This window comes from Chinchilla lanigera, unplaced genomic scaffold (assembly GCF_000276665.1).
Source record: "Chinchilla lanigera isolate Chin_1 unplaced genomic scaffold, ChiLan1.0 scaffold00055, whole genome shotgun sequence".
Lineage (NCBI taxonomy): Eukaryota > Metazoa > Chordata > Mammalia > Rodentia > Chinchillidae > Chinchilla > Chinchilla lanigera.
In genome coordinates, this window is record NW_004955456.1 from 3,543,926 (window position 1) to 3,567,765 (window position 23,840).

General features: G+C 54.8%; 1 protein-coding gene across 5 annotated transcripts in view; it reads left to right on the forward strand.

Annotated features, from left to right (window-relative positions):
• Ddc (dopa decarboxylase (aromatic L-amino acid decarboxylase)) overlaps positions 1-23,840 on the forward strand; it is a 69,073-nt gene that overhangs the window by 30,147 nt on the left and 15,086 nt on the right. For all 5 annotated transcript variants that reach the window (XM_005396603.1, XM_005396601.1, XM_005396605.1 and 2 more), the window contains 7 exons: positions 2,038-2,104; positions 5,722-5,816; positions 11,151-11,218; positions 14,315-14,391; positions 15,775-15,794; positions 17,091-17,189; positions 19,537-19,638. In XM_005396603.1, the coding sequence (XP_005396660.1) occupies positions 2,038-2,104; positions 5,722-5,816; positions 11,151-11,218; positions 14,315-14,391; positions 15,775-15,794; positions 17,091-17,189; positions 19,537-19,638 (528 nt within the window). The remainder of the gene's footprint in view (positions 1-2,037; positions 2,105-5,721; positions 5,817-11,150; positions 11,219-14,314; positions 14,392-15,774; positions 15,795-17,090; positions 17,190-19,536; positions 19,639-23,840) is intronic.

Sequence of the window (23,840 nt, forward strand, 5' to 3'; positions counted from 1 at the left end):
GTCCACGCCCATGTGCGTGGTCGTGGGCGGTAACCTGTGGTGCCGCAGGTCGCCTGTGAGGTGGGAGTCGTGAAGGGGTCTAAGGAGCTTGTTGTGATGGTTAAAGGTAAGTAAGGAGCAGCTCTTAGCCCCAAGCCTTGCCACGGAGTTAGCCCTGAAAAAGTGCTACTCAACGGGCATGGTAGCGCACGCCCATCCTCCCGGCGCTCTGGGAGGCTGAGGCAGGAGGATCACAAGCTCACAAGTTCAAGTCCAGCTGGGCCAAATGTTAGCAAGACCTTGTCTCAGAATAAAAAAGAACAGGGATGTAGTTCAGTGCTAAAACGCTGAGTTCAATCCCCAGTACTGGAATTAAAAAGGAAGAAGAAAGAAGAGAGAAAGACAGAAACTGTGGCTTTTTGTTTTGTTTCACTTTTGTGGTACTAGAGAAGGAAGGAAGAAAGGAAGGAAGGAAGGAAGGAAGGAAGGAAGGAAGGAAGGAAGGAAGGAAAGAGGGAGGGAGGGAGGGAGGGAGGGAAAGAAAAAAAGAAAGCATTCTTATTCTCGATAGAGCTACTCTTGAGGACAAGGCAGAATTTTATTGTTTCTAGAGAAATATTTCATGACCATTAAAAATAAACCCATCGCTTCCTAAAGGTAACTGGGTAATAAAGCAGCACCAAAGGCCCCTTCCCGGGGCTGCGGTCTTGTGAGGAGCTCCCGGCCTGCCCGGTTCGTACTGGGGGCCTGCTGCGTGGCTGGGACGCCGGCGCAGATTCATCCAAGGCTGCACGACCAGCATCAGATTCCACTCAGTCCTCCTAGCCGAGGAGAAATGTCATTACCCCGACAGAACATGGCACCTGTAGGTCAGTCAGAGTCTCTGGTCTTATAAATACATTCTTTTCAGCACTGGGGATCAAACTCTGGGCCTTCACACTGGGCTACAACCCCAGCCCTTTTTACTTTTTTTTTTTTTTTTGAGACAGAATCTCATTGAATCCCCAAGTTGCCTGAGCTGGGGTTGAACTTGGGGATCCCCCTGCCTCAGCATCCCAGAGTGCTGGGGTTACAGGTGTGCACCACCATGCGTAGCACCTAGCTCGGAATATGTCTTGGATCACTTGAAGAGAATTCTGATTTCGCAAATAGGTCTCACCGCCTCGTCTGCACCAGGAAGGTGCACATTCCCAGCAATTCAAAGCAAAAAGACGCAGGTCCAGGTCTCAGAGCCTCGTGGGTCTAGGGGAGCCGGTCGAGCGTCCTGGAGTGGGGCCGGGAGGAGTGCGGCCGGTGTCCTGGTGTGGCTGTCTGTTTTTGTTTTGCTTTGTGGTACTAAGTGCTGAACCCAGGGTCTTTGCAATGAGCTCCATCCCCAGCCCGTAATTTTTTGTTTTGAGATAGGCTTTCGCTACGTCACTAAGTTGCCCAGGCTGGTCTTGAACTTGGGATCCTCCTACCTCAGCCTCCTGGTGTGGCTCTTAACTGACCCCAAAGGCTCAAAGAATATTTGATATAGAAGAATTCTTCAAAATAACCTCAGAGAATCCTTCCATTCATGCCTTCAGCAATCAAAGCCTGCTGGAGTGTGTATCACTCCTGATGTGCTGGTTCCGTGCTCTGCGCACACGCACGCACGCATGCACACACACACACACACATGCGTGTATGTACTCCCCCCCAAAACAAGGAAGAAAACCTAGGTTTCCTGCTTCACAGTAGGAGCTACATTCTGGTCTGAGGATGTATTCAGTGATGCAAAATATAGGAGGCACTCTCCAGGCCTGCGAGCGCTTCCTGTCTCCCCAGGCGCTGTGTGGGGGAAATCTTCCCCGGGTCCCCATTGCCAGCACACGGCTCAGCTTCCTGTCTGCATATTGACCTCTGTTCACCCGAAGCCTCTGCCCCAGGCTGCAGCCGGCTTCGGGTCTCCATCTCCATGGTGACAGTCACTGAATGCAGAATGGGGGCCCTGGGTGAGCCTTGGCAATGGTGTGCGTAGTCACCGCCGTGCCTCACCAAGGAAAGAGGGAAATGGTGCCTGCTTTCTCCCTGCAGGTGGTGGCTACCCTGGGGACCACGAACTGCTGCTCTTTCGACAACCTCCTGGAAGTGGGTCCTATCTGTAAGTACCACGTTTGGTGCCTTCCCAGGGCACGTTATCGCGTGCAGGGAACTCAGCCGGCTCCCTCTCTGGGCGTCCGCATCACTGATTTCACGGGCGATGATCTTCCAGACGCCTCCTGCAGTCACAATGTCAGCCTCGTGGCTAGAGCTGCACAGCCTCAGAATCCGGGCTCCCCGGACGGAAGCTGAGTGTAGCTCTACGGCTAGTGGAGCAGCAGCGTGGCGCTGTTGGTAAAGGGCAAGAACATCCCCCAAGGCCGCCCTGAGGCCACACCGCAGGCCATGTGGTGAGAACGAACCCTTCCGAGTCTCCGAGCAGTCCTGCACAGCCTGACGTACACAAACCCCGAGACTCCTTCCTGTTTGCTGGGTCTTTGCACACCCTTCGCAGGACTGGGGAGCGAACCCAGGTCTTTCACACTGAGCTACATCTCCAGCCATCTTTTTAAAATGATATTTTATGGCTAAATTCCCTGGGTTAGCCTTGAACTTTGACCTTTCTCCCTCAGCCCCCCAGGGTCCCGGGATTACACGTGTGCACCATCATGCCCGGCGGAGGTGTCCCGTTTTCCAGCTTTTGGGGGTGGGGGTTACAGCCATACACTCCCTATCGGCACTGAGTGTGGGCCACGCGTGGGTGGTTGGTGCCACAGGGTGGGCACTAACCTGTGCGAGCGAGGTGTCTGTCCGTCCACGCCGCTGCAGGACTGCTTCTCGGGGCCTGCCTGTCATCAGCTCGTCCAGCACACGGCTGCCCTGAGTACCTCGGCCAATCGCGTAATGTAGCAAACGCGTGCCTGCCGGTCTGCAGCGGCTCAGCGACTCCCTGCCCGCTGGGTGCTTTCGTGGCTCTCGCCGGCCTCCTCCTCCCTGCCCCTGGCGGGTGCCCAGGTTCAAGATGGAGAAGGCAGTTCTCTCTTTTTTTTTTTTTTTTGCCTTTTTGAGACAGGGTCTCACTATGCAGCTCAGGCTGGCTTTGAACTCACTTTGTAGCCCAGGTGGGCCTCGAACTCACAGTGATCCTCCTGCCTCAGCCTCCCGAGTGCTGGGATTTTTTTTGTTTGTTTTTTTGTTTTGTTTTGTTTTGTTTTTCTCCGGTACCAGGAACCGAACTCATGACCTTGCACTTGCCAGGCAGGCCCTTTGCTGCTGAGCTAAATCCCCAGCCCCCCGAGTGCTGGGATTACAGGTGTGCACCACCAAGCCCGGCCAAGACTGCAGTTCTGATCGCCCAGGTCCGGAAGGCCCTGTGTGAGCTCCACTGTTTCCCAGGCTCACAGGGCTCTGCACCTCCCGGGGCCGTGGGCACTCGCTGTGGACAGCAGGGGACGCTGTCCACGGAGCTCCTGTCCGTCCCTCTTGAAGCCAGCGCTCCCTGGGGGCACTGCCCTGACTTGGCTTACCCGGCGGCCCACGCAGGGCTGTGTGATGGTCTCGGAGCCCTCCTTGCAGACAGAGGGGCCGGTCCCTGCACACAGGTCCAAGCCGCCCGCCACCTGCAGGCGTGTGCGTGGCACAGGCCTGCCTGTCCCCTGCGTGTGTCCGCTGGCTCTGTGCTGGCGGGCAGTGTCAGGACCTGTAAGGCTGCCACCCGGGAGGGACAGGACGGGTAGACTCGGAGGCATCGCTGGGCCTCCGCCTCTGGACCCCGCCAGCTCCGCAGCTCCAGGTCTCTGACTCAGACTCCGGGAACGGAACGTCCCGGCCGGCAGGGCTGATGCAATCCCTGGCTGCCATGGGAGTCAAAGGGCTGAAGACTTCTGCGCCCGCGAGGGAGCAGCCACGCCAAGCACGGTGCCCTGGCTGACCTCCGTAGGCCCGGGGCTGGGACAGGCAGAGGAACCCGAGCTGTTTGATCTCCGCCCAGGGGAGCTGCAGCAAGGCCCTTTCATTCACGGCCGGCAGCTGCACTCGGGGGCAGCGTTACTCACCCACGGGCTCCACCTGAGGCCTTGCCTGTGACTGTGCCCAGCTATTGGGTGTCGCCCAGCCAGGCAGAGTGTTCTGAGGCCCAAACAGATCCCGTCTCGTGGTGCCATTAGAAGACTGTTAGCTGAGCATCGTGGTGCGCCTGCAGTCCAGCATTCTGGTTGGAGCTGAGGTAGGAGAAGTGCCAAGTTCAAGTCATTTAGGGTCTTCCTAAGCCGCTAAACTTCGCAGGCGGGGTTTGAACTTGAGCTCTTCCTGCCTCAGCCCTCCAGAGTGCTGGGATGATGCCAGGTTGTGGAGTGGAGTGGAGGGGGCCACGGTGATACTGAACCACTTCCCAAGGCCTCCGCCACCTAACACCACTGGCTGGGGCGCGCGTTTGTCATGCGGATCTGGACGGGGCACAGACGTTCAGACATAGCAGGCTGTGCAGCCATCTTGTAAGGGACGTGCAGCTCTGTGGACCTCACAGCACAGCCAAGCAAAAGCAACGGCGCCATCATCCTTCAGGACTCCTGGGCCAGAAACCCCACTCCTCCCGCGGCCTTGTCTTCGTTAGTTTCTCAGCGCTGGGGCAGAATACCCAGCACCCACGGCTTACGGGAGGCGAGGTTCCGGCTCCGCGGTGTCCAGAAGATTCACGCTCGGGGCAGCGCGGCAGGCGGCGGGGAGCTGCTCACTCCGCGCAGACAGGGAGCCGGGAGAGCGAGGGAGAGCAGCACAGGGCCAGGAAGCCCCTCCCGGGCCGCGCTGGGCCCCGCTCTTCTGGCCGGAGCCCCCTGCGCACCCTGGAACAGGGCCAGAGCTGCCCGTGAGCGCCGCACCCGTGACCCCGTGTCCCTCCAGCCCCCGCCTCTGGACGCAGGAGGCCTGGGAACCCTCTGGATCTCGGCTGTGACAGCCTTTGTCCCTGGCGTGGCCGGGATCCCGCAGCACCCTCAGGACCGGCGACAGGCCAGACGACCGGGCTGGCGAGGCGCGTCCCTGTCCCTGCCCTTGCGCCCATCTGAGCTTGACCCCCGGGGGTCTCATCCCTGAAGGCCGAACCCATCCAAGCTCAAAATGGCCTTTCCAGCCCGTGTGGGTGGAGCTCCGAGCGGCCCCTCTGCCCCCAGCATCGGGATGGGAAGGTAGATGCGGGATGCCCCTCCACGGGGGGCAGGTGCCCCTGCGCTCGGCCTCTGCCACGCTGGTCCTTGCCCACTCTGTGCCCCTGCCGGGGGCGCTGGGCGGCGGGCGCCTGGCTGGGACTCACATCCATTCCCCAGCACTGAGCACGGTGCGGCAGGCTGTCAGGACAGGGTCCCGTGTCACCCGAGCGTGCGGCACCCCCTTTCTGTCCCCTTTGCCTACGAAAACAACGCAGCCGGGAGGAGGACAGGGCCTCACGGCGGGGGCAGAGGGGCAGAGCTGCAAGGGCTGAGGGGAATCGGGGACCTTCCAGCAGGGATGGGAGGCCCGGCAAGGACGGTCGAGAGCAGGGCGGGCGCCCTGAGGTGGCACCGGCTGCTCACAGGCTCCGCGCTCAGCTCCTGCGCAGCTGCTGCGCGCGTGGGGTCCGCGCTCACCTCACCGCAGCGTCCGGCTGAGAGGGCAGGGGCCTTCGGCGGTCTGGGCCCCACGTCGTCCCGCTGTGCAGGGCGGGGTCCCCTGACATGTGAACGCACCCTGTGCTTCTGGTTGCAGGCAACGAGGAGGACATGTGGCTTCACATCGATGCGGCGTACGCGGGCAGCGCCTTCATCTGCCCCGAGTTCCGGCACCTTCTGGACGGAGTAGAGGTGGGTGCTGAGATGTCAAGCATTCGCCTCACCCTCTTGCTGTGCTAGGGGTAGAGCTGGGGCTCCCTGCACGCCAGGCAAGTTTGCTGGCCCTGCGCTATGGCCCAGGCCCATGTCAGTTGCTTTCTCTTTTTGTGTGGTACTGGGGATTGAACCCAGGACCTTTGCACTGAGCTACATCCCCAACCCTTTTTATTCTGCGTTTTGAGACAGGGTCTCCCTAGATCACTAATTTGCCTAGGCTGGGCTCAAACTTGTAATCCTCCTGCCTCAGCCTCCTCGAGTGCTGCGATTGCAGGTGTGTGCCCCCAACCCTGGCTCCACGGTCATTTTTTAAAAGCACTAAGTTGTCATCGATGACTTCTTCCTTTGTGAGAATCCCACGCTCCGGGTCCAACCCTTCCCAGTGAGCCCCGACAGTGGCACTTCCTGGGGAGAAGGCTGCGAGCCTCCCTCAGCCCCTCGCCCATCCCCTAGCGGCACTCCAGAGGCTGACAGCTGCCTTCCGGTCTGGCCCACACAAAGCCAGCAGAGCGGTGCATGTGATGGGATGGACTTTAGCTTCAGAAACCTCGGGGAAAGACTCAGGGACCAAAGGGAGTTTTCACGTGGCTCCTCCCAAGGGCAACGAAAACGCACCCTCTGAGTCTCACAGCCTGGCCACTCTGCATCCCCGCCCCCGCTACTCTCCCACCTGGCACAGCAGGTGTCTAACCAGTCCTGGACAGCAGCTCCTGTGCCTGGACACTGTAAGTGAAAAACAAAGCAAAACCCCCGCTGCCTTGAGACACAGCAGCCTAGAGACAGGCTGGTAGCGAGCTTCTCCACAGGGTGCAGAGTGTAAGGCGACCCCGCTGCTCACAAAGCAGCCTGGCTGGGGACGGGTCCCAGCAGGATGGCGCAGAAGGTAGCAGCTCAAAGGCCCCTCAGGGACTCAGGTCAAGGCTGTTCCAGGCTGTCCTGGGCAGTGTGTCCAGGGAAGGAGATGTGAAATGGGGGAGTCCATCGGCCAGGACAGAACGGCTTTCCTTTTAGGGTCAGAGACCTCACCCTGCACGGCTGCAGGTGGAGGACAGGACAGTGGTCCTCAGGTCCTGGGTGTGAACCCCAGGCCTGCCCTCGGACTACCGCGCACCCTGGGGCAGGCGGGGGTCCTCTCCGCCCTCAGGCATCGACCCGTGGCCCTGTGGGCTTGCCGTGGGTGTAGATGGGCCGATGACAGGGAGAAGCACAGGCAGCCCGCACGCAGGAAGCGCTGAGCACGCATCAGATGCTCTCGTTAGTGTCCTCCGTGGCGTGGAGCAGCGCTCCCCGACCCCTCCTGCTCAGGAGTCTGACTCACCAATCCATTTGCTAACGACAGTCGCCTAATGCTGGAACACCCGCCAGCAGGTGTCAGAGGTGCAGAATACAAACGGCCCCATCTCTGGAAGGAATGATCTTGATTACTCCTACGCAAGTAGCCCCCTCGATTCAGGATTCAGTCATTTGTTCAATAATCGCTCATCGAGCGCTTCAGGCAGGAGAGTTTAGCTGGAATGGGAGGGCTCCCAAAAACCTAAGTCCAGGGCGGGGGCCCGCAAGAAGTTCTGAAAAGGAGCCGCCCCCCACAGTTCGCAGCCCAGGCTGCTCAGGCGGGAGCTTTGTGCTGGGAAAGGAAGAATGAGCCTCAAAAGGCGAGCATCTTTGTGTGTGTGAGGGATTTTTTTAAGACATCTGAAAAGAGTGCTAATACAATGAGAAGCAGCAGTTGAATACTAAGGAAATCTGCAAGAATTAGGATTTGGGGAAGGTGGAAAAAATGACCTAAACATTTAAAAAAAACTGGGAACTGCCACAAAAAGAAGCTGAAAAATATTCCTATTTTTTGATTTTAAAGAGAGAAAAACAATAAAGGCAATACAGAATTTCAAAACAAGATGATAGGAAATGAACAGTGGTTGTTATATTGCATATTGTTATCTTCAAAGCAGCTGCTCAGATGACCAGATATAGGCGTGTCAGATTAATCAGATGGTACAAACACTAGCTGTTCCATTGAGTAAACTAATGGAAACAAGTAGTACAATCATCTTCGCTACCTGCGTATATACTGAGTCTGCATAAGACTCCTCGCATGATTTTTATTAAACTAGAGAGCCCGGCCTGTTGGCATGTTTCCTCCCACGCAAAACATAAATAACAGGGCTCCCCTCACTGGTCCCCATGTTGGCAGGCCCCCCATCCGCAGCTTTCTAGTGATCCAGGCCTGCATCCTCACGTCTGCACCCCACAGGCATCCGCCTTGTAGCCCCACCCTCCTTATCTCCCCCTCTTATCTCCCGTGTCCGATCTCCCCCTGGGGTCTAGACCCCCTCCCTTTCTTCCCTCTGTCTCCTGCCCATCTCTACAGTCCCTCTCCCCAGTTCCTCTTTCCTTTCGCCTTTCCTCAGGGCATTGCTATGTAGCCCAGGCTGGCCTCAAAATAACAGCCAACTTCCTGCCTCAGTCTCCCAATTGCTGGGGTTACAGGTGTGCCCCACCACGCCCAGCTCTTTCCTTCATATTCCTTTTTAAATTATGTATACTTTGACTTCTCATATAAGAAAAACCATGCGATACACACATGAAACTGTGTGTTTTCACACCCTGGAACTATTCTATACACATTTTTTTTCCCCTTTTGTATATCGAGGGTTGAAGACAGGGCCTTTGCACTGAGCTACAGACCTTTTCACTTTCTGCAGTATTTTGAGATTGCTGTGGCAAACAAACACGGAACCAAAGACCAGGATTTGGAGGCGGATTTATTTTACGTTGGCAGGCACTGGTTGGGTTCATTCCCAAAATATCAGGCCCCAGTCTGGTGGTCCAGGGCTGTTACATGATGCACAAGCAGGAGGTACAAAGGCCAGAGAGCAGAGCTTGGCAGTTCTTCTGCTCACTAGTTACAAGGGTGCATTAAAGATCTTGGTACAGTCAGACATCCTGGACTCCAGAAAGTAATGACAGTGCCACAAGCAGTTACAGAGCTAGGCAGTTTCAAAAGAACAAAGTTTTTTAAAAAAGAACAATTTCTCTGGTACAGTTTTTCCCTGTCAAGGCAGGGTCTTGCCAAGTTGCTAAGTTACCCAGGCCGAGCTGGAAGTCTCAATCCTCCTGCCTCAGCCTCCCAGAGTGCCAGGGCAGGAGATGCGTGCCACCACACCTGGGTCGTACACAACTGAATTAAAAACACTGTTGACAGTTACCTTCCAGCCCTGAAGGCTTTCCTGCCACCGGAAGTAGCCACCCCCGGACAGGGCCAAGGGAAGAGGGTCCTGGTTCATCTGGGATTTAGGGGCCTGGGCTGGGGCTCCTGTGTGGCCCAGGTGTCGGGCTTAGGGCTTCCTGATCCTCTCTTGCCTTGCAAGTCTAGGTGTCGCCTTTCGCAGGCGGTGCCTGGCACCCAGAACAGGATATCGGCACCACACAGCGCTCCCTGGCCAGTGAGGAGCTGGTCCCAGCCTCCGCCCCTGTGGTCCCCGAGTGCCTCTCCTCTCTGCAGAGGGCTCAGCTGCTCAGCGGGTCAGATAAGCCGGCTGCAATATCCTGTGTCAGCCTCACCCTGCAGATAAGAGCCGCTCTCCCTCAGCCCGAGGGAGACGTCGCTGTCGGTAATGATGGAAGTTTAAACAGAGCAGGCCCAGAGCAGGGAGCTCATAAAATCCCAAGCAAACAAAGCTCCTCCTTTGACCTTTTGCTTCCTTTTATCAACAAATGAAACCTGGCTGCAATTTCCTGTCTGTTTCTCAAAATTAGATGTTTGAACCCTGGGAGGAAATGAATCGGCACCTCCAGGGTGGCGTGGAGCCTTGGGGTCCTGGGTCTCCGGGCCTGGGGCTCGACTCTCAACACCAGCCAGGCACAGGGGCTACAAAGCATCAAACTGGGACGTGGGTGCCTGCCATCCATCTGATGACAAAGCGGGGCACAGTCAGGACAGCACGGACCGCCCCTCTCGGCCGTGCCGGGTGGTTGAGGCCCCTTACTTTCTCCTCGCAAGTGTGGTGCATGACTCTGGAGCCAGTTGTCTGCCGTTGCCACCCAGGCTGGCAGTAGTGAGGGCCCAGTGAACTTGGGTATCACCTTTAAAAATAAAGAAGAGCTGGGCGTGGTGTGCACAACTATAATCCCAGCAAGCGGGGAGGCTGAGGCAGGAGGATTTCAAATTCCAGCTCAAGCCCGGGCAATTCAGCAAGACCCTGTCTCAAAATCTAAAAAAACAGTCTGCGCTGTAGGAAGCGTTGTACTATTAATGGCAGGCTGGCAAGAGAACCAGTCAGTTCAATACAAAATGAATTTCTCCCTAAGTACTGAAGAGTAGATTCGGAATTGTCACTGTCTCCCTCTTACGATGACGCACAGCTCTGTGGCGTTTGCAGCTCAGGAAGTTGATGAACCGTGGGCGGGAGGTGTTCCACTAGTCTAATCAGTGTAATTTCTGCACACAGTGCTAAGGGTTCCAAATCTCCCAGTACAAGCATAATGTGGATACACTGTATGAGACTTGGTAAATCTGAAAGTGCTTTTCACTTGGGAATATCAGTGTGGTGGATTGACAACTGGTGCTCAATTTGTAACACCCAGCTGAACTGAGTCAGAGTGTGGGAGGCCCACCCGGGGGTTGCTGCCGGCAGCCTAACAGGCAGAACTAGAGAGGAAGAGGTTAGAAGCTGTTAGGAGCTGTTGGAAGCTGTGAGGAGCTGTTGGTTCTCTTGGAGGAGCTCGTCATGCTGGCTTTCCGGATGAGCTCGGATGTTCTCATCGTGGAAGGAGCCTGGGGCCGTACTGTTGCTGAGAACGGCTACAGCTCACCCTGGGGGAGCTCTGGTCCTCACTTTGAGCATCACTTCCTGGCTCCAGTGCAGATCCTTCAGCCTGCTAGCACAGATCCTTCATCCCGCTGGCACAGACTTTCTAGCTTCCGCCATTGACCTTTGAGCCTTCCCAGCACAGACCCATGAAACAGGCCTGCACGAGACACTGTCATGGGCTCTGGGCCTTCAGCTGACTCATGGGAGGCATTGTTATGGGCTCTAGGTCTTCCGCTGGACTCATGCAGGACATTTGCATGGGATCCAGGCCCTCAGCTGGATTCTTTGGTCTTTAGCGTGTGGACGGATTTCCTGCAGTCTCTTTGTGTGTGACTCTTTGGGTGACTGTTACACATAATCTTATAAACTATGTGTCCTGTGTTGTATTGTTCCCCTTGCAAAACCCCAAGCCACAGCAGTCAGCTTTTCATTATCACATCTGGGGTCTCGTTGTATACCTGAATCTTGACAACTTACACGTTTTCCATTTGTTGTTCAGTTTGCAGATTCATTTAACTTTAACCCCCACAAATGGCTTTTGGTGAATTTCGACTGCTCGGCCATGTGGTAAGTGTCCCCGCCAGTGACAGTTCCCAGAGCCCGGGGCCGGGAGATGACAGGCGCCAGATAGGAAGGCGCGGCGGGGAGGGGCAGCGGCTGAGCTCGCTGCTGACGCCCACGTCTGAGCCGCGGACGGGATTCTTGCTAAATCGCAGCCCGGCTGCAAACTTTTATCCAGAGCACATTGCCGCAACGCACTGGCAGAAGACAAGAGAAGAGGCCCATCTGCAACGTGATTTATCTAGCTTTAAGCGAAAACAAATCCGAGGAAATTTCAGGACGTCGTGGCCCTTGGTTGCGTCTATGTTTTTATTCTTCAGCTCATCACCCGTCTTAGTCTACTGCTAAGTTTAAAGCAATCTGAGCGGAGCAAAACCATCTAAGTGCCCTGAAACGTTTGCCAAGAAGAAGTAAGAGTAACTTGAGGTCCTCAGAGCTTCCCTGGAAATTCTTAATAATAGGGCCACAGTCACTTTGATTTTATTTAGGGTAAAAAATGAAGAATTCATAGGGGCTGGGGACTTAGCTCAGCGGCAAAGCGCCTGCCTGGCAAGCACAAGGTCGTGAGTTTGGTTCCCGGTACCGGAAAAAAAAAAAAAAAAAAAAAAAAAAAAGAATTCAGAAGTTGGAGTGGGGGGCATTGCGTGACGTGTGTGCTATCTATAGGCACAGTGACTTGGGGAGCCGGGAGAGACACTAGAAATTTGTTCTGCAAAAACCCGTCAGTGAGAAGCTGCGATGAGTGCCTCCCAGGACCACGTAGGCCTTGGATGAATTTCACGAGGGATGTGAAGCGGCAAGACTGCCAGGAAGCTTTGCAAGAGTTTTGTGCAGTAGGCAAGATCGGAAGCTTTCAGAGTTTTCGTATGCTTCATGTGCAGCGTCCTTTCACTAAATGAAAGGTTTTCCTCCCGGGAAAGATGAGGATCGCTGCTCTCCCACATCTGACACCCCGTCTCCCAATTTCCCGGGCGATCGGTTTGTCCTTCCTCTGGTGTATCCAAAAGCAAACCCCATTCCTGTCCTGTACACCTGCTTACATTCTCTTATTGTCATAATCTCTCACCCCCCAACTTTTGATACATGATTTTAAAACCAATTACTTTTCTTTGTACTAGGGACTGAACCCAGGACCCTCACACTGTGCTAGGGACTGAACCCAGGACCCTCACCCTCAGACTCAGCTCCTTTTTAGATTTTGAGACAGCGTCTCTCTTGCTCAGGCGGGGCTTGAACTTGCGATCCTCCCAGAGTGTTGGGATTACAGGCGTGCACCACCCTGCTTAGCTAACCCCAATTAGTATGTGGGCATTTCAGACTTAGATGCGAGGGTCCCGTCCTGCGGTTGTGTTTCCTGTTTCATGGTCAGGGCAGCGTGGGAAGGGTAGGTTATAGTACAGGGTGTCAAGGTTTTCTGAAAATTGTACTTTTGCTTGAAACGTAACTGGTCCGTGGGGACGGATACTTGGTCCCTGGGGACGGATACTTGGTCCCTGGGGAAGGCACTCAGGAGCAGAGGCCAGGGAAGCCTATCAGGCTGCAGGAGGTGTGGCCGGGTGCACTGTGGCCCCAACTCCCGAGCACCTGCTCCCTGTCTGTGGCTCTGAAAGGCTGGAGATGCAGGTGGCGATGACGCAGCTGCGCCACCTCCCGAGCTGCAGGCTGTCGGGATGCGGAGATTCTGTCTGTCTGGCAAAAGCCAGGTCTCTGTCAGACCCAAGCACCTGGCCATGTCACTGACACCACGGATGTGACATGCAGCCAGTGTGGCATCGCTCACCTGTAATCCCAGCACTCCAGGAGGTCGAGGCAGGAAGAGTGCATATGAGAACAGAGCTCAGGCAATTAGCAAGATCCATCCCAAAATAAACAATAAGCAGGGCTGGGCATGCAGCTCAGTGTGAAGGCCTGGGTTCAATCTCCAGTGCCCCCCACCCACAAAAAAGAGAGTGAGAAATAATTGCAAAGTACTGAGAACATGGGAGGCTGAGGCAGGAGGGTAACAGGTTCAAGACCAGCACAGGAAGTGTGTGAGAACAGCCTAAACTGAATGGTGAGACTCTGCCTCAAAACAGAGAGAGAGACAGAGACAGAGAATAAAAGAAAGCAATTGAAAACAAGCAAACAATTCTCAATTGTGCATTTGTTACAGGAATCTTTCCACTTTTCACTAATTCAACAAATAACTTAAAAATAGATTTTTAAAGTTGCCCTCACTGGCTTTGTTGCATTCCTCACAATGAGAAGTCTCCATTTCGTTTAATGAAATCTTACCAATGGTCAGCCATCATGGAATAGAAACACTTTGGTTCTATTCTTTCAGTACTGAAGTGGACAAGATAATTGAAGTTTCTAGGACCGGCGATCACGGCAAGCGCAGCAACACGCAGCCCATGAACTCATTATTCCTCTTTTGTGCTTTACTGTTTACTCTTCTTATCCTCTTATTGTTTATTTGGTGTTTTGAATCTTTTCCATGTAAGTGTGAACTGGTCTGCTTAGAACTTAATGTCCCTGTAATATCAGATCTTTTCCAAAGGAAACCTTCCCGCCCACACACCAAAGCCACTTGTTATCTGCATTTAAGAGAAAGGCTTAGGTGGGAGTGGCCGAAAAGCAAGGAAGGATCAAAGTGCCAGGGCTTATTTTTAATTATTACCACCCCAGCTGCCCTCTGCAGGCGTGTGCGGGTGCTCGGGGGGCCTGGCAGCCAGTGACTGCACAGGACTGGCCCGGGAGGGAGGCGGTGTGCGTGAGCCCTGCTGTCCCAGTCGCTTTGCTCCTTTGATGCCATAATTCAAAGAAGTGCATGTGGCTCAGTGTCCAGTGGGTTCAGTCCATGGCTGGCTCCCGGACAGAGACAGCATGGTGGAAGGGCGTGACCGGGAAAAGCTGCTTGAATCGTGGCAGCCAGGAAGCAGGGAGAGAAGGGAAGAGCCGGGGACAAGAACACACACTTCCAGGTCGCGCTCCAGGGGCAGCCCCAGCCAGCCCCGCCTCGTGAGCGTAGCACCTTGGTGCAATCACCTTCCACACACAGGGGACTTCGGACAGACCATTTAGATCTAACCCACGTCACCCACCTGTGCTCGCTCCCACCAGGGTGAAGCAGAGGAAAGACCTAATAGGAGCCTTTAAACTGGACCCTGTTTACCTGAAGCACGGCCATCAGGATTCAGGTAAGGGGTGCACTTGCCCTTAGAGTCTGTTCCCGGCTTTGTTTTCCACAGTGGCAGAAAACTTCTGTAATTTCAGGCTGTCCAAAATGGCAGCCACGACCCACAGCAGCAACTGGGCCTTTGCCTGTGGCTGCAGAACTGTGAGCTCCTTTCCTCAGTGAAATGTAAATACTCGGCTGTGACTCGTGGCTGCCGTCAAGGCTGGTACAGTCCCAGGAGCTGAAGACAAGGTCAGCCACTCATTTTCATTCAGGACCATCACCTAGTCAGTCAGTCATTCTCCCCACATGCCATGCCACGCCGTGTCCTCTTGGGGGTGCTGTTCTTTATTTCCTTCCGCCCCTGTGGTTCACTGTGACGTTATTTCTGAGACTGTGGTCCTGTGATATTTTTAATACCCCGTTATGATGAGAAACCTCAGGCCCGAGAGGATCAGTGTTGACATAGGTTCTGTGACTGTGCTTCCGCCTCATGACAGAGGTGAGCCTGGCTGTTCTGCGTTTCCTCCAGCCCCGCCATTTTTCTCCTTTTTGAGAAAATGCCTGCTCTTTCCTGGGAGCCTGGAGGCAGGCAGGGCCGACTCCAGATGTTGTGGGTTGGGTTAGAGCGTTTACCCCAGCTGGGTGCATGGTCAGCTGCAGCCGGGCTGCAGACGCGATGGCCTGGGAAGCTGGGGACGCTGGCAAGGCACGCTGCGGCTCCCCTGGTCTCCGTTAATGGATCAGGTTTCCATCGCACGTGAGTCCCTCTCTGTTAGGTACGCAGTCTGACGACACCCACCCTCATGATTCCCACCCGATCCACGCCCCAGGCCACTCAGAGAAGCTGCAGTCCCTGAACCAGGGTTCTGTCGTACTGTGATCGGGACACATCACTTAGACACAGAGGCGACGGAGGGAGTGGCCACTTGTCCTCACCAAATCCGGAGGAAAGTGACTGGATTGTCACTAAACATCTGCTCTGGGCTGACCTCGGGTCTGCCTTCCCCGCTTTATTATCCCAACCGTCCTTTGTAGCTGGTTCACCCTCCTGTGTGTGAATGAATGAATGGTGAGTGATCTATGTGACCCGAATGCAGCCTCCTTTGGATGGACACCTCAGGATGACACCTCAGGGTTTCATGCTATGTCTCTACAGAAAGCGAACCTAAGGTCCGTGAATAATCGCGCATTTCCAGCCTGTGTCCTGGCGTCCCGCTTACTGGGACTCCCCTCGAATCTGTCACCTGGCGATGTGCCGTTCTTAGGTGCAGCCTCCGCCGCCACCAGGTGGATCATCTTGTTTGTGACACAAGAAATCTGCCCGGAAGATGAGAAGGATTGGAGGCGTGTGGTCCGCAGTTTGGTCTAATGGCTTCTCTCTTCTTTTCTCTCTCTTTTTCAGGGCTCATCACTGACTACAGGGTAAGTGGCCACCCGTCTCACTAAGTGGCGCAGAGCTGCCATTTGCCATGTGGGCAGTGCTGGGGCTTCCGCATTGTGCCTGCGGGTGTCCCTTGCCCCCGTGAGCAGTCCCCCCTGACCCATCAGCTGGTCTCTGTGGGAGGTGGGCAGGTCTGCCCGTCCCGCCAGCCACGGACACAGTGGGGCAGACCTGGCCCAGCTGCGCTGCTGGCGGGGCGGGCGTCCGCCTTCTGGACTCCTCTGTCTGTGTGGATGCCCGTCCTGGGCGGTCCTGGTGGGTGGTGGACACCGGCCAAAGGTGTGCGGCCGCTTGACTCAAATTGTTTCACTTGCCACAAGTGTTTGGCTCGGTAGACATGGCAAGCACAGGGTTGCCCAGCCTGCTCTGGAAGGGAGGTGCTGGGGATCCCTCACCAGAACAGAAGCCCGGGAGCCGGGACACGCGAGGAGAGCTGTGTGTCCACGTCAGAGCTGGCTGCGGGGTGACGGTGACCGCAGAGTGACCCTGCCTGTGACAGCTGTCGCTGCTGCCCACCTGGCCCTAGCCCTCCACCACAATCCGGAGGCGCTCTGTGCTGCTGTCCTAGCAAGATGGGTGGCCTTTGCCCTGGGCCCCAAGTGTCCCCAGGGCTCTAGCATGAGCTCCAGCCTCGTCCCTGAGTGGGTGGGGCAGGCTCTGGAGGCGAAGAAGGGAAAGAACAGTACCTTTTGTTCAAAGCGATTGGAAACCCATGCTTCAGGCCATCCTAGCCTGCAGGCTGGGGAGCAGGCCCCCGGGACAGAATGCTGCCCTCTCCTGGGCTCGTAGGGAAGTGCAGGGTCAAGCACCCACGGCTGAGGCGTGAGGACAGACTGGCCCAGAGGAGGGCATTTGGGAGACCAGGTTTCGCTCGGTGTCTGCTCTGAACTGCACACTGAAGATGCAAAGATAGCGTCGCTGCCCTCCAAGCCCGAGAGAGGGGCCTGGGCCAGGCGGCCGTCGCGACACCCACTGCTCAGGGCAGGAGGCAGAGGTTCCTAGGGGTTCCGCAAGGTCCCAGAGCGGCGGAACCTCCTGGAAGCGGGGCCTAAGGTCTAGGTTGCAAGCTCACCCACCCCCGCCATGCTCCCCAGACCACGAGGATGAGGGGCTGCGTTTCCTGCCACACACTGGTGGCTTAGCAAGGGCGGGACCATGTGCAGTTCAAAATTTTTCAGCTGTGGAAGGAGAGGTACCGGAAAACAGATCATCTGCGGGGTTGGAAAGGAAGCTCTGGACATGGTCCTCATGATGCGCTGTTTTCTGTTTTATTTCAGCACTGGCAGATCCCCCTGGGCCGGAGATTCCGCTCTTTGAAGATGTGGTTTGTCTTCAGAATGTATGGTGTCAAGGGCCTGCAGGCGTACATCCGCAAGGTGACTGGTGGGCTGGGTTGCTCTTCTCCCTCTCTCTCCCTCTCTCTCTCTCTTTCCTCCCCCTCTCCTTCTCCTGCATCTTCTTGTGGTACTAATGACTGAACCCAGGGCCTTTGCACTAAGCTACCTCCTTAGCACTTTTTAATTTCTTATAAAATTTGACACAGCATCTTGCTAAATTGTCAAGCTGGCCTGGCTGGGCTCAGACTTGCGATCCTCCTGCCTCAGCCTCCCAGAGTGCTGGGGCTCCAAGCCTGTGTCACCGCACCCAGTCTGTCTTCATTCTCTCTGAGTAACATTACGAAGGTCTTGGGCACTTAGAAATCAATCTAGCAAGGAAAAACAGTCACGGTCACGTAACGGTGGGGTGAGTTCTGAGCAGTGCACAGTAGGTGCTTTTGTCACTGTGGGAAGGTCACCGCGTGTGGCTGCACAAAGATGACAGTGACGAAGTAGGAGACGCAGTCCCCGGGACAGCGTGCTCCAGGCTGTCCCTCGCCCACTGAGACGTCAACACGTGGCCTGCCACGTACCTGCTAGAGGAGACAGACTGTAGCTGGGGCTGCGGAGCTTAGAGTGTTTATAGAATGGCCAAACACAGTTATGGATCTTTGAAGACACTTGTGTCGGGCGTCAGCTGTCAGCTCCAGGGAGAATGTCAAAGTCGAACACTGTGGAGGTCGTTCTGCCGTGTCTGCGGGGAAAAGTACGGTAGTGAGGCTCACAGAGCAGCGGCAACAGGGCAGACCGCAGTGGGTGATGGGAAGGGAGGGTGAGTGTTCGCATTAAACTTACTGCGGTAGAAGACACACTGCCAGGACTCCTCCTGGCTTTGAACACACTTAGCCCATTCATGCAGCCGTGCTGAAATCCTCTTTCCTGTGTGTCTTTATGGGGTGGATCAAAAATGCAGTGACCGCTGCTGCCGAGCACCGCTTAATGGAAAGGCAGCTCGTACAATCACGGCGCTGTGTCCTCACCCTCCTTACTTAGTGGATCTGACGCCGCGTGGCTTCTGGCCCCTCCTCACAGTCACAGTGACCCTGAAAGGTCAACGCTTTGCCCTGACTCAGGACACCGAGGCAGCCAGGACCGACGGCAGAGCTGCTGCAGAGAGGGGCAAGGACCGCGGGATGAGCGCTGGAATGAGGGTGCGGCCCGGCTGGGTCTCAGCAGCCTCTGTCTCCTCTGATAAACAGTAGCATTTGAGAACCAAGCCCCACTACCCTGCTGTTTCTTCAACCCCGGTGAGACTCGGGCCCCAACGTGAGGTCAGGCCCCCGGGGGCCCCCCTCCGCCGGCGCAGGGCCTGCTGGATCCAAGCCGAGGCTGCGCAGCCCTGGGGTCTGTCTAAGCCCCGAGCTCCCCTTGCAGGGCAGGGATCCGGGTTCATGGGGAAGGCAGCCTGGGAGTGACAGGGACAATCGTTCGCTTTAAGTGCTGGCGCGACTGGGTTGCCAGCCTGGCGGGGAGGGCAGGGACCGACATCACAGGGCCCGCTCCGTGACAGGGACGCAGAAATGCATCCCTCTGCAAGGTGAGGTTTGCCTGGGGGAGAACCAGGACAGGAGTCTGCGTGAATCTGACTGCGATTCCCTCGTGTGCATCTGAACAAGCATAAGGAGGACGGATCCACTTGTTTGGGGAAAGAAGGCAGAAAGGGAGTGGCTTGCCTGTCCACGGGGGTGACATCGTCAGACTCCAGGGCGGCTAGGGGGTGTGCCGTCTTGTGTAAAGACACCGCTCACCCCTCTGTGAGCAGGGACCGGGGTCGTGAGCCCAAGCGTGTGGCAGTGGTTGAAGCCAGGGCCTAGCTCTGCGTCACCCGAGTCTGAGGTCTTTGGCGCCCTCTGGTGCTCTGCCTCGGTATCGCCCATTTCAGCGGCCTGGGTTGGCAAGCTTTGTCCGGGACTTTGCTGTTTCCTGTGCGCTAGCCTGCGACAGCTCTGCGGAGGCAGACGAGCCGGAGGTGCACCGCGACCCAGGGAGCACGGCCTCCACGGTCACACAGCGCGTGTGTCTCACACACATCCAGAAGGTGCACGACGAGGGAGCTCGGTGGCCGAGCACGTGCCTGGCGTGCACCAGGCCCAGGCGTCAAGCCCAGTGCCGCAGTGGGTGTTCAAATACCCACTGGCAGTGTTGTTCGAAAGCTGCGGAGGCCCGGTCCTGGGCTGAGCACAGCGGTCCGCGGGCGGGAGGCGCAGATGCTTCTCTGAGGGGACAGTGCAGACTCGAGGGAAATCGCTCGGGAGCGAGGGCTGTGCTGTCTAATACGTTGTTCTGGGCGGTTACGTCCTGAATTCAGGGCGATGAGAAGCTCAAAGCGACTCCCTTCTCTCTGCAGCACGTGCAGCTGGCTCACGAGTTCGAGTCCCTGGTGCGCCAGGACCCCCGCTTTGAGATCTGCATGGACGTCACTCTGGGGCTGGTCTGCTTCCGGCTCAAGGTACGCTCGCACCTGCCGCAGGCCTCCTTGCTTTCTTTGCATGAGACAGAGAAGCAGACACCATTGTGACCTCGGCTCTCAGAGGCTCAGTTAGCTGCCCCGGGGGTGGTTCTGTCCGTCTCCCCCACACTTCTGTCACGGGGACGCTCTGCAGGACTGCGGCCGTCCACAGCTGGCCCATCCCGGGTCACCCTGGACCTGCCGCACCAGCCCCACCTGCCTGCTCAGGTGAGAAAAGCCGGCCTCAGGCTCCACCCTGCACCCCAGCAAGGTCTGTGCAGAGGGGTGAGGCGGGCCTGCGGGTGCTCTGCTGCCTGAGCGCGTGTGCCCTGTGTCAGGTGGGCCAGGCGGCTCTGGGGACGCATTTTGCCGGGACTCTGCACCTGGCTGGTGTGTCCTGCATGTCCTGCATGTCCCTTTAATGTCTGTCGGGGGCGCTGCGCCAGGGGGGAGCTGGCACTGTGACCACGCTGACATGGCAATAGGTTGACAGTTTTGTTTTTGCCATGCTGGGGGTGGAACCCAGACCCTGGTACATTCTAAGCGAGCACGAGCTTTATCTCTGGGCCACACTCCTGGCCCCCATCTTCTTAAAAAACAGGAGGTCTCACCGAGCTGTTCAGGCTGCCTGGCACTTGCAGTCCCCCCGTCCGCACACCCGGCAGCCGGGACAGCGGCTGCTGTCACCCCACATGGGCCGTCAGGCTCTGAGTCAACTTCAGGCCTTTCCCCACGCCCTCGTGGCTCAGAGGTGGGCATCGGGAGAAGCAGGCGGGCGGTGTCAGTGTCCTGCCAGTCAAAGTGTGGCACTGCCCTGCGCACCACCTCCTTTCCCTTCCCTCCGCCCACCGCTTCTTGGAACGTTGAGTGCGGACGAGATCCGGGTGCGGAACAGCCGGAATCGCGGTGCTAGGTGGAATCCAGGTCCAGCACTCTTCAGGGGCGTGGGGTGGCAGGGCCGGGGGGGCACAGGGGACAGGCAGGGACACACACACACCATTCTCATGGCGACGGGGACGACGGGAGCGGGCAGGCCCCTCGCGGGTGTTGGCACCGAGCTCCGACCTACCTGCCCCCGGAAGCTGCCTTGTTTCTGTTGCCCGTGTTCTTGTGGGACTTGTGTATTTTAATCTGAAGGGTTTTGCGACATAATTCACTCTGCGCCTTTCAGTTGCTCACTGAGTGACTTTTAGTACATGCGAGGGCCCTACCGCCAGCGCCGCAATCTGATTAGAACATCTTCCCCGCTCTAACGCCAACCCCTGTGCAGTCACTCGCTGCCGCGGGATCGGGCCACCGCCGCTGCTTCGGAGCGTGCTCCGCGGACGCCCGTGTAAGTGGACCTCGCTGAACGTCCTGTGTGGCCGCTGCTTCGGGCAGCGCTCGGTGCGGGCAGGGCCGCGCCGGCCCCTCTTGCCTGCCTTCGGGCTCTCGTCGTGGTCGTGGCAGGAAGCCCAGGGCATGTGTCAGCGGACGAGCGTCGTCCTGTGTGAACCTCGGTTCTTCCAGTGAATCGGCTTCTTCTGGAGGCCGTGGGCCAGCCGCACCTTCTGGTCCTTTTCCTGCCTCCAAAATCACCGCACTGTGGGTGCTTCGGCTCGCCGGGTCCTCTCCGGCCGGACTCGGCCACTGCAGCGTCCCCGCGGCTCCGCAGCGGACCTCAGGCCTGGGGCGCCGCAGCGGCAGGAGCGGGTCTCCAACAATTTGCCCTTGTGCCTCCAGAAATCCCAGCTAACCCTATTCACTTGAAAACGGCAAGCAATTTTCTCCTAAGCTGCTGTCGTTTTCTGCACCGTAGCAATTTCAGGTGTGTGCTCTGCGGACGTCTTCCCCATAAAACTCCACCCCCGTGGGACCGTCCTTCCTCTGCTCTCTGTTCTGTTTGTTTCCTCTTTCTTTTTTGCTCACATTGCCGAAGGGACCTGGTGTCCGTACCAGTGGCATTTTTTCATTAATTAATTTTTCTGGTACATTTTAGATACGCATAGTAATCACACCCATCGTAGGGAGTTTGTACCTGTACATGATACAACTGATCCTTTTTCCCCATTCCCCTACCCTGTTGTCAACCCCTCTTCCCCGCCCTGTGTGCAAAGCCTTTGTTTCAATTTTCCCCTCCTCTTATTTTTTCTTTTCCCTTCCTTCCTTTCCCCTCCTCCCTGTCCTGGTTCCCCTTTCTGTTTAACCGTTATCTTCCTATTTCATAATATCTAGGATACTTTTTAATCCTTATTTATACTTTTGATTTCTCACAACAGAGAGACAATGCAGTATTTACACATTTGTGTATGATTTATTTTACTTAAGACTATGGTCTTCACGTGCATCCATTTACCTAGAAATGTCTCAAATTTATCCTTCTTTATGGCTGAATAGTACTCCATTGTATTAAGAAAAAAAACCATCATCTTTATCCATTCATCCATTGTTGGACATTTGGGCTGTTTAGCTGGTATAAAAATGTGCTGGTATGGAAAGGGGTATGCCTATTGTGGCAGGATCTTTTTAATTCTTTCAGAAAGTTCCAAGACTGGAAATAATTGGAACAGGTAGAACTTCTAGTTTTTGTTCTTTGAGGAATCTCCACACTGACTTCCACAGTGGTTGTACCAATCTACCCTCCCACCAGCAGTAGAGAAGGGTTCTTTACCCTCCCCCACCACAGTCCTGCCAGCATTTGTTATTGGTTGATTTCTTGATGGTAGCCATGCTTTCTGGAGTGAGGTGGAATCTCAGCATTATTTTAATTTTCATTTCTTGACTGACCAGTGAGGTTGAACATTTTTTCACATATTTATTTGCAGTTTGTACTACTTCATCTGAGAAGTGCCTATTCATCTCAGAGGGCCTTTTTTGGATTGGGTCTTTCAGTTTTGGGGTATGATTTTTTTTTTTAGTTCTTTATATATTGTAGATATTAGTCCTTTGAGGAAAAGCTGGCACAAAATGTTTCCCACTCTAACTTGTCTCTTCATTCATCTATTATTTCTTTTGCTGTGTGAAAAGCCTTTTAATAAGATGCGATCCCACTTGATTCTTTGTAATATTTGCCATGTGATTGGGGTTTTGTTCATAAACTCTTTGCCTACATTTATGTCTTCAAGAGTTCTACCTATATTCTCTTCCAGCAGATTTAGTGTTTCTGTTTTAGTAGTTAGATCTTTGATTCATTTTTATTTTAGTTTATTCCATGGTGAGAAACATGGGTCTAGTTTTACTCTTTGGCACACGGAAACCAGTTATTCCAGCACCATTTCTTCCAGTGAGGGAATTTGACCCCTTTGTTGAAGATAAGGTGGCTGAATGTGTTTGGAGTTGTTTCTGCATCTTCTGATCTGTTCCATTAACCCTGAGGTTTGTTTTGTCTTCCAGTACCATGCTGTTTTTATCATAGTAGCTTTGTAATATAATTTAAAGTCAGGGGTGGTGATGCCCCCCTGACTTGTCTTTGTTATCCAGAATTATTTTTGCTATTCTAGGTCTCTTCTGGTTCCAAGTAAATTTTAGGACTGTTTTCTCTAACTCTGTGAGTTGTGGTATGGGTATTTTGATCAGGATTCCATTAAATCCGTACAACAATTTTAGAAGTATGGCCATTTTCACTACATTGGTTCTTCCTACACAGAAGCAAGGGATATCTTTCTTTTTTCTGATATCCTCTTCAATCTCCTTTTTCAGAGTACTGTAGTTCTTTGTATTGTTTTTTTTTTTTAAATCATATATGGGTGTTGGACTTTGTCAAATGCTTTCTCTGTATCTATTAAGATGATCATGTGATTTTTTTCCTTTGGCTCTGTTGACACATGGTGTAATACATTTATTGATTTACCATCAAAAAATCAATTTTGTTGATTTATTATGTTTGTTGAACCATCCCTATATCCCTGGGATGAAACGTACTTGGTCATGTTGTCTAATTGTAAAGATTTGCTGCATTCTGTTTGCCAGTATCTTCTTGAGGATTTTTGCATCTATATTCACTAGAGAGATTGGCTGGTATCTCTCTCTTGTGGTTGGATCCTTCTGTGGTTTTGGTGTCAGGATAATGCTTGCTTTGGAAATATTGTTTCCCTTTCAATTTCACTAAATAGTTTGAGGAGTCATGGCATTAGAGCTTTCCTAAATTTCTTGAAGAATTCAGCATTGAGCCCATCAGGACCTGGATTTCTCTTTGTTGGTAAGTTTTTAATTACATCTTCAAT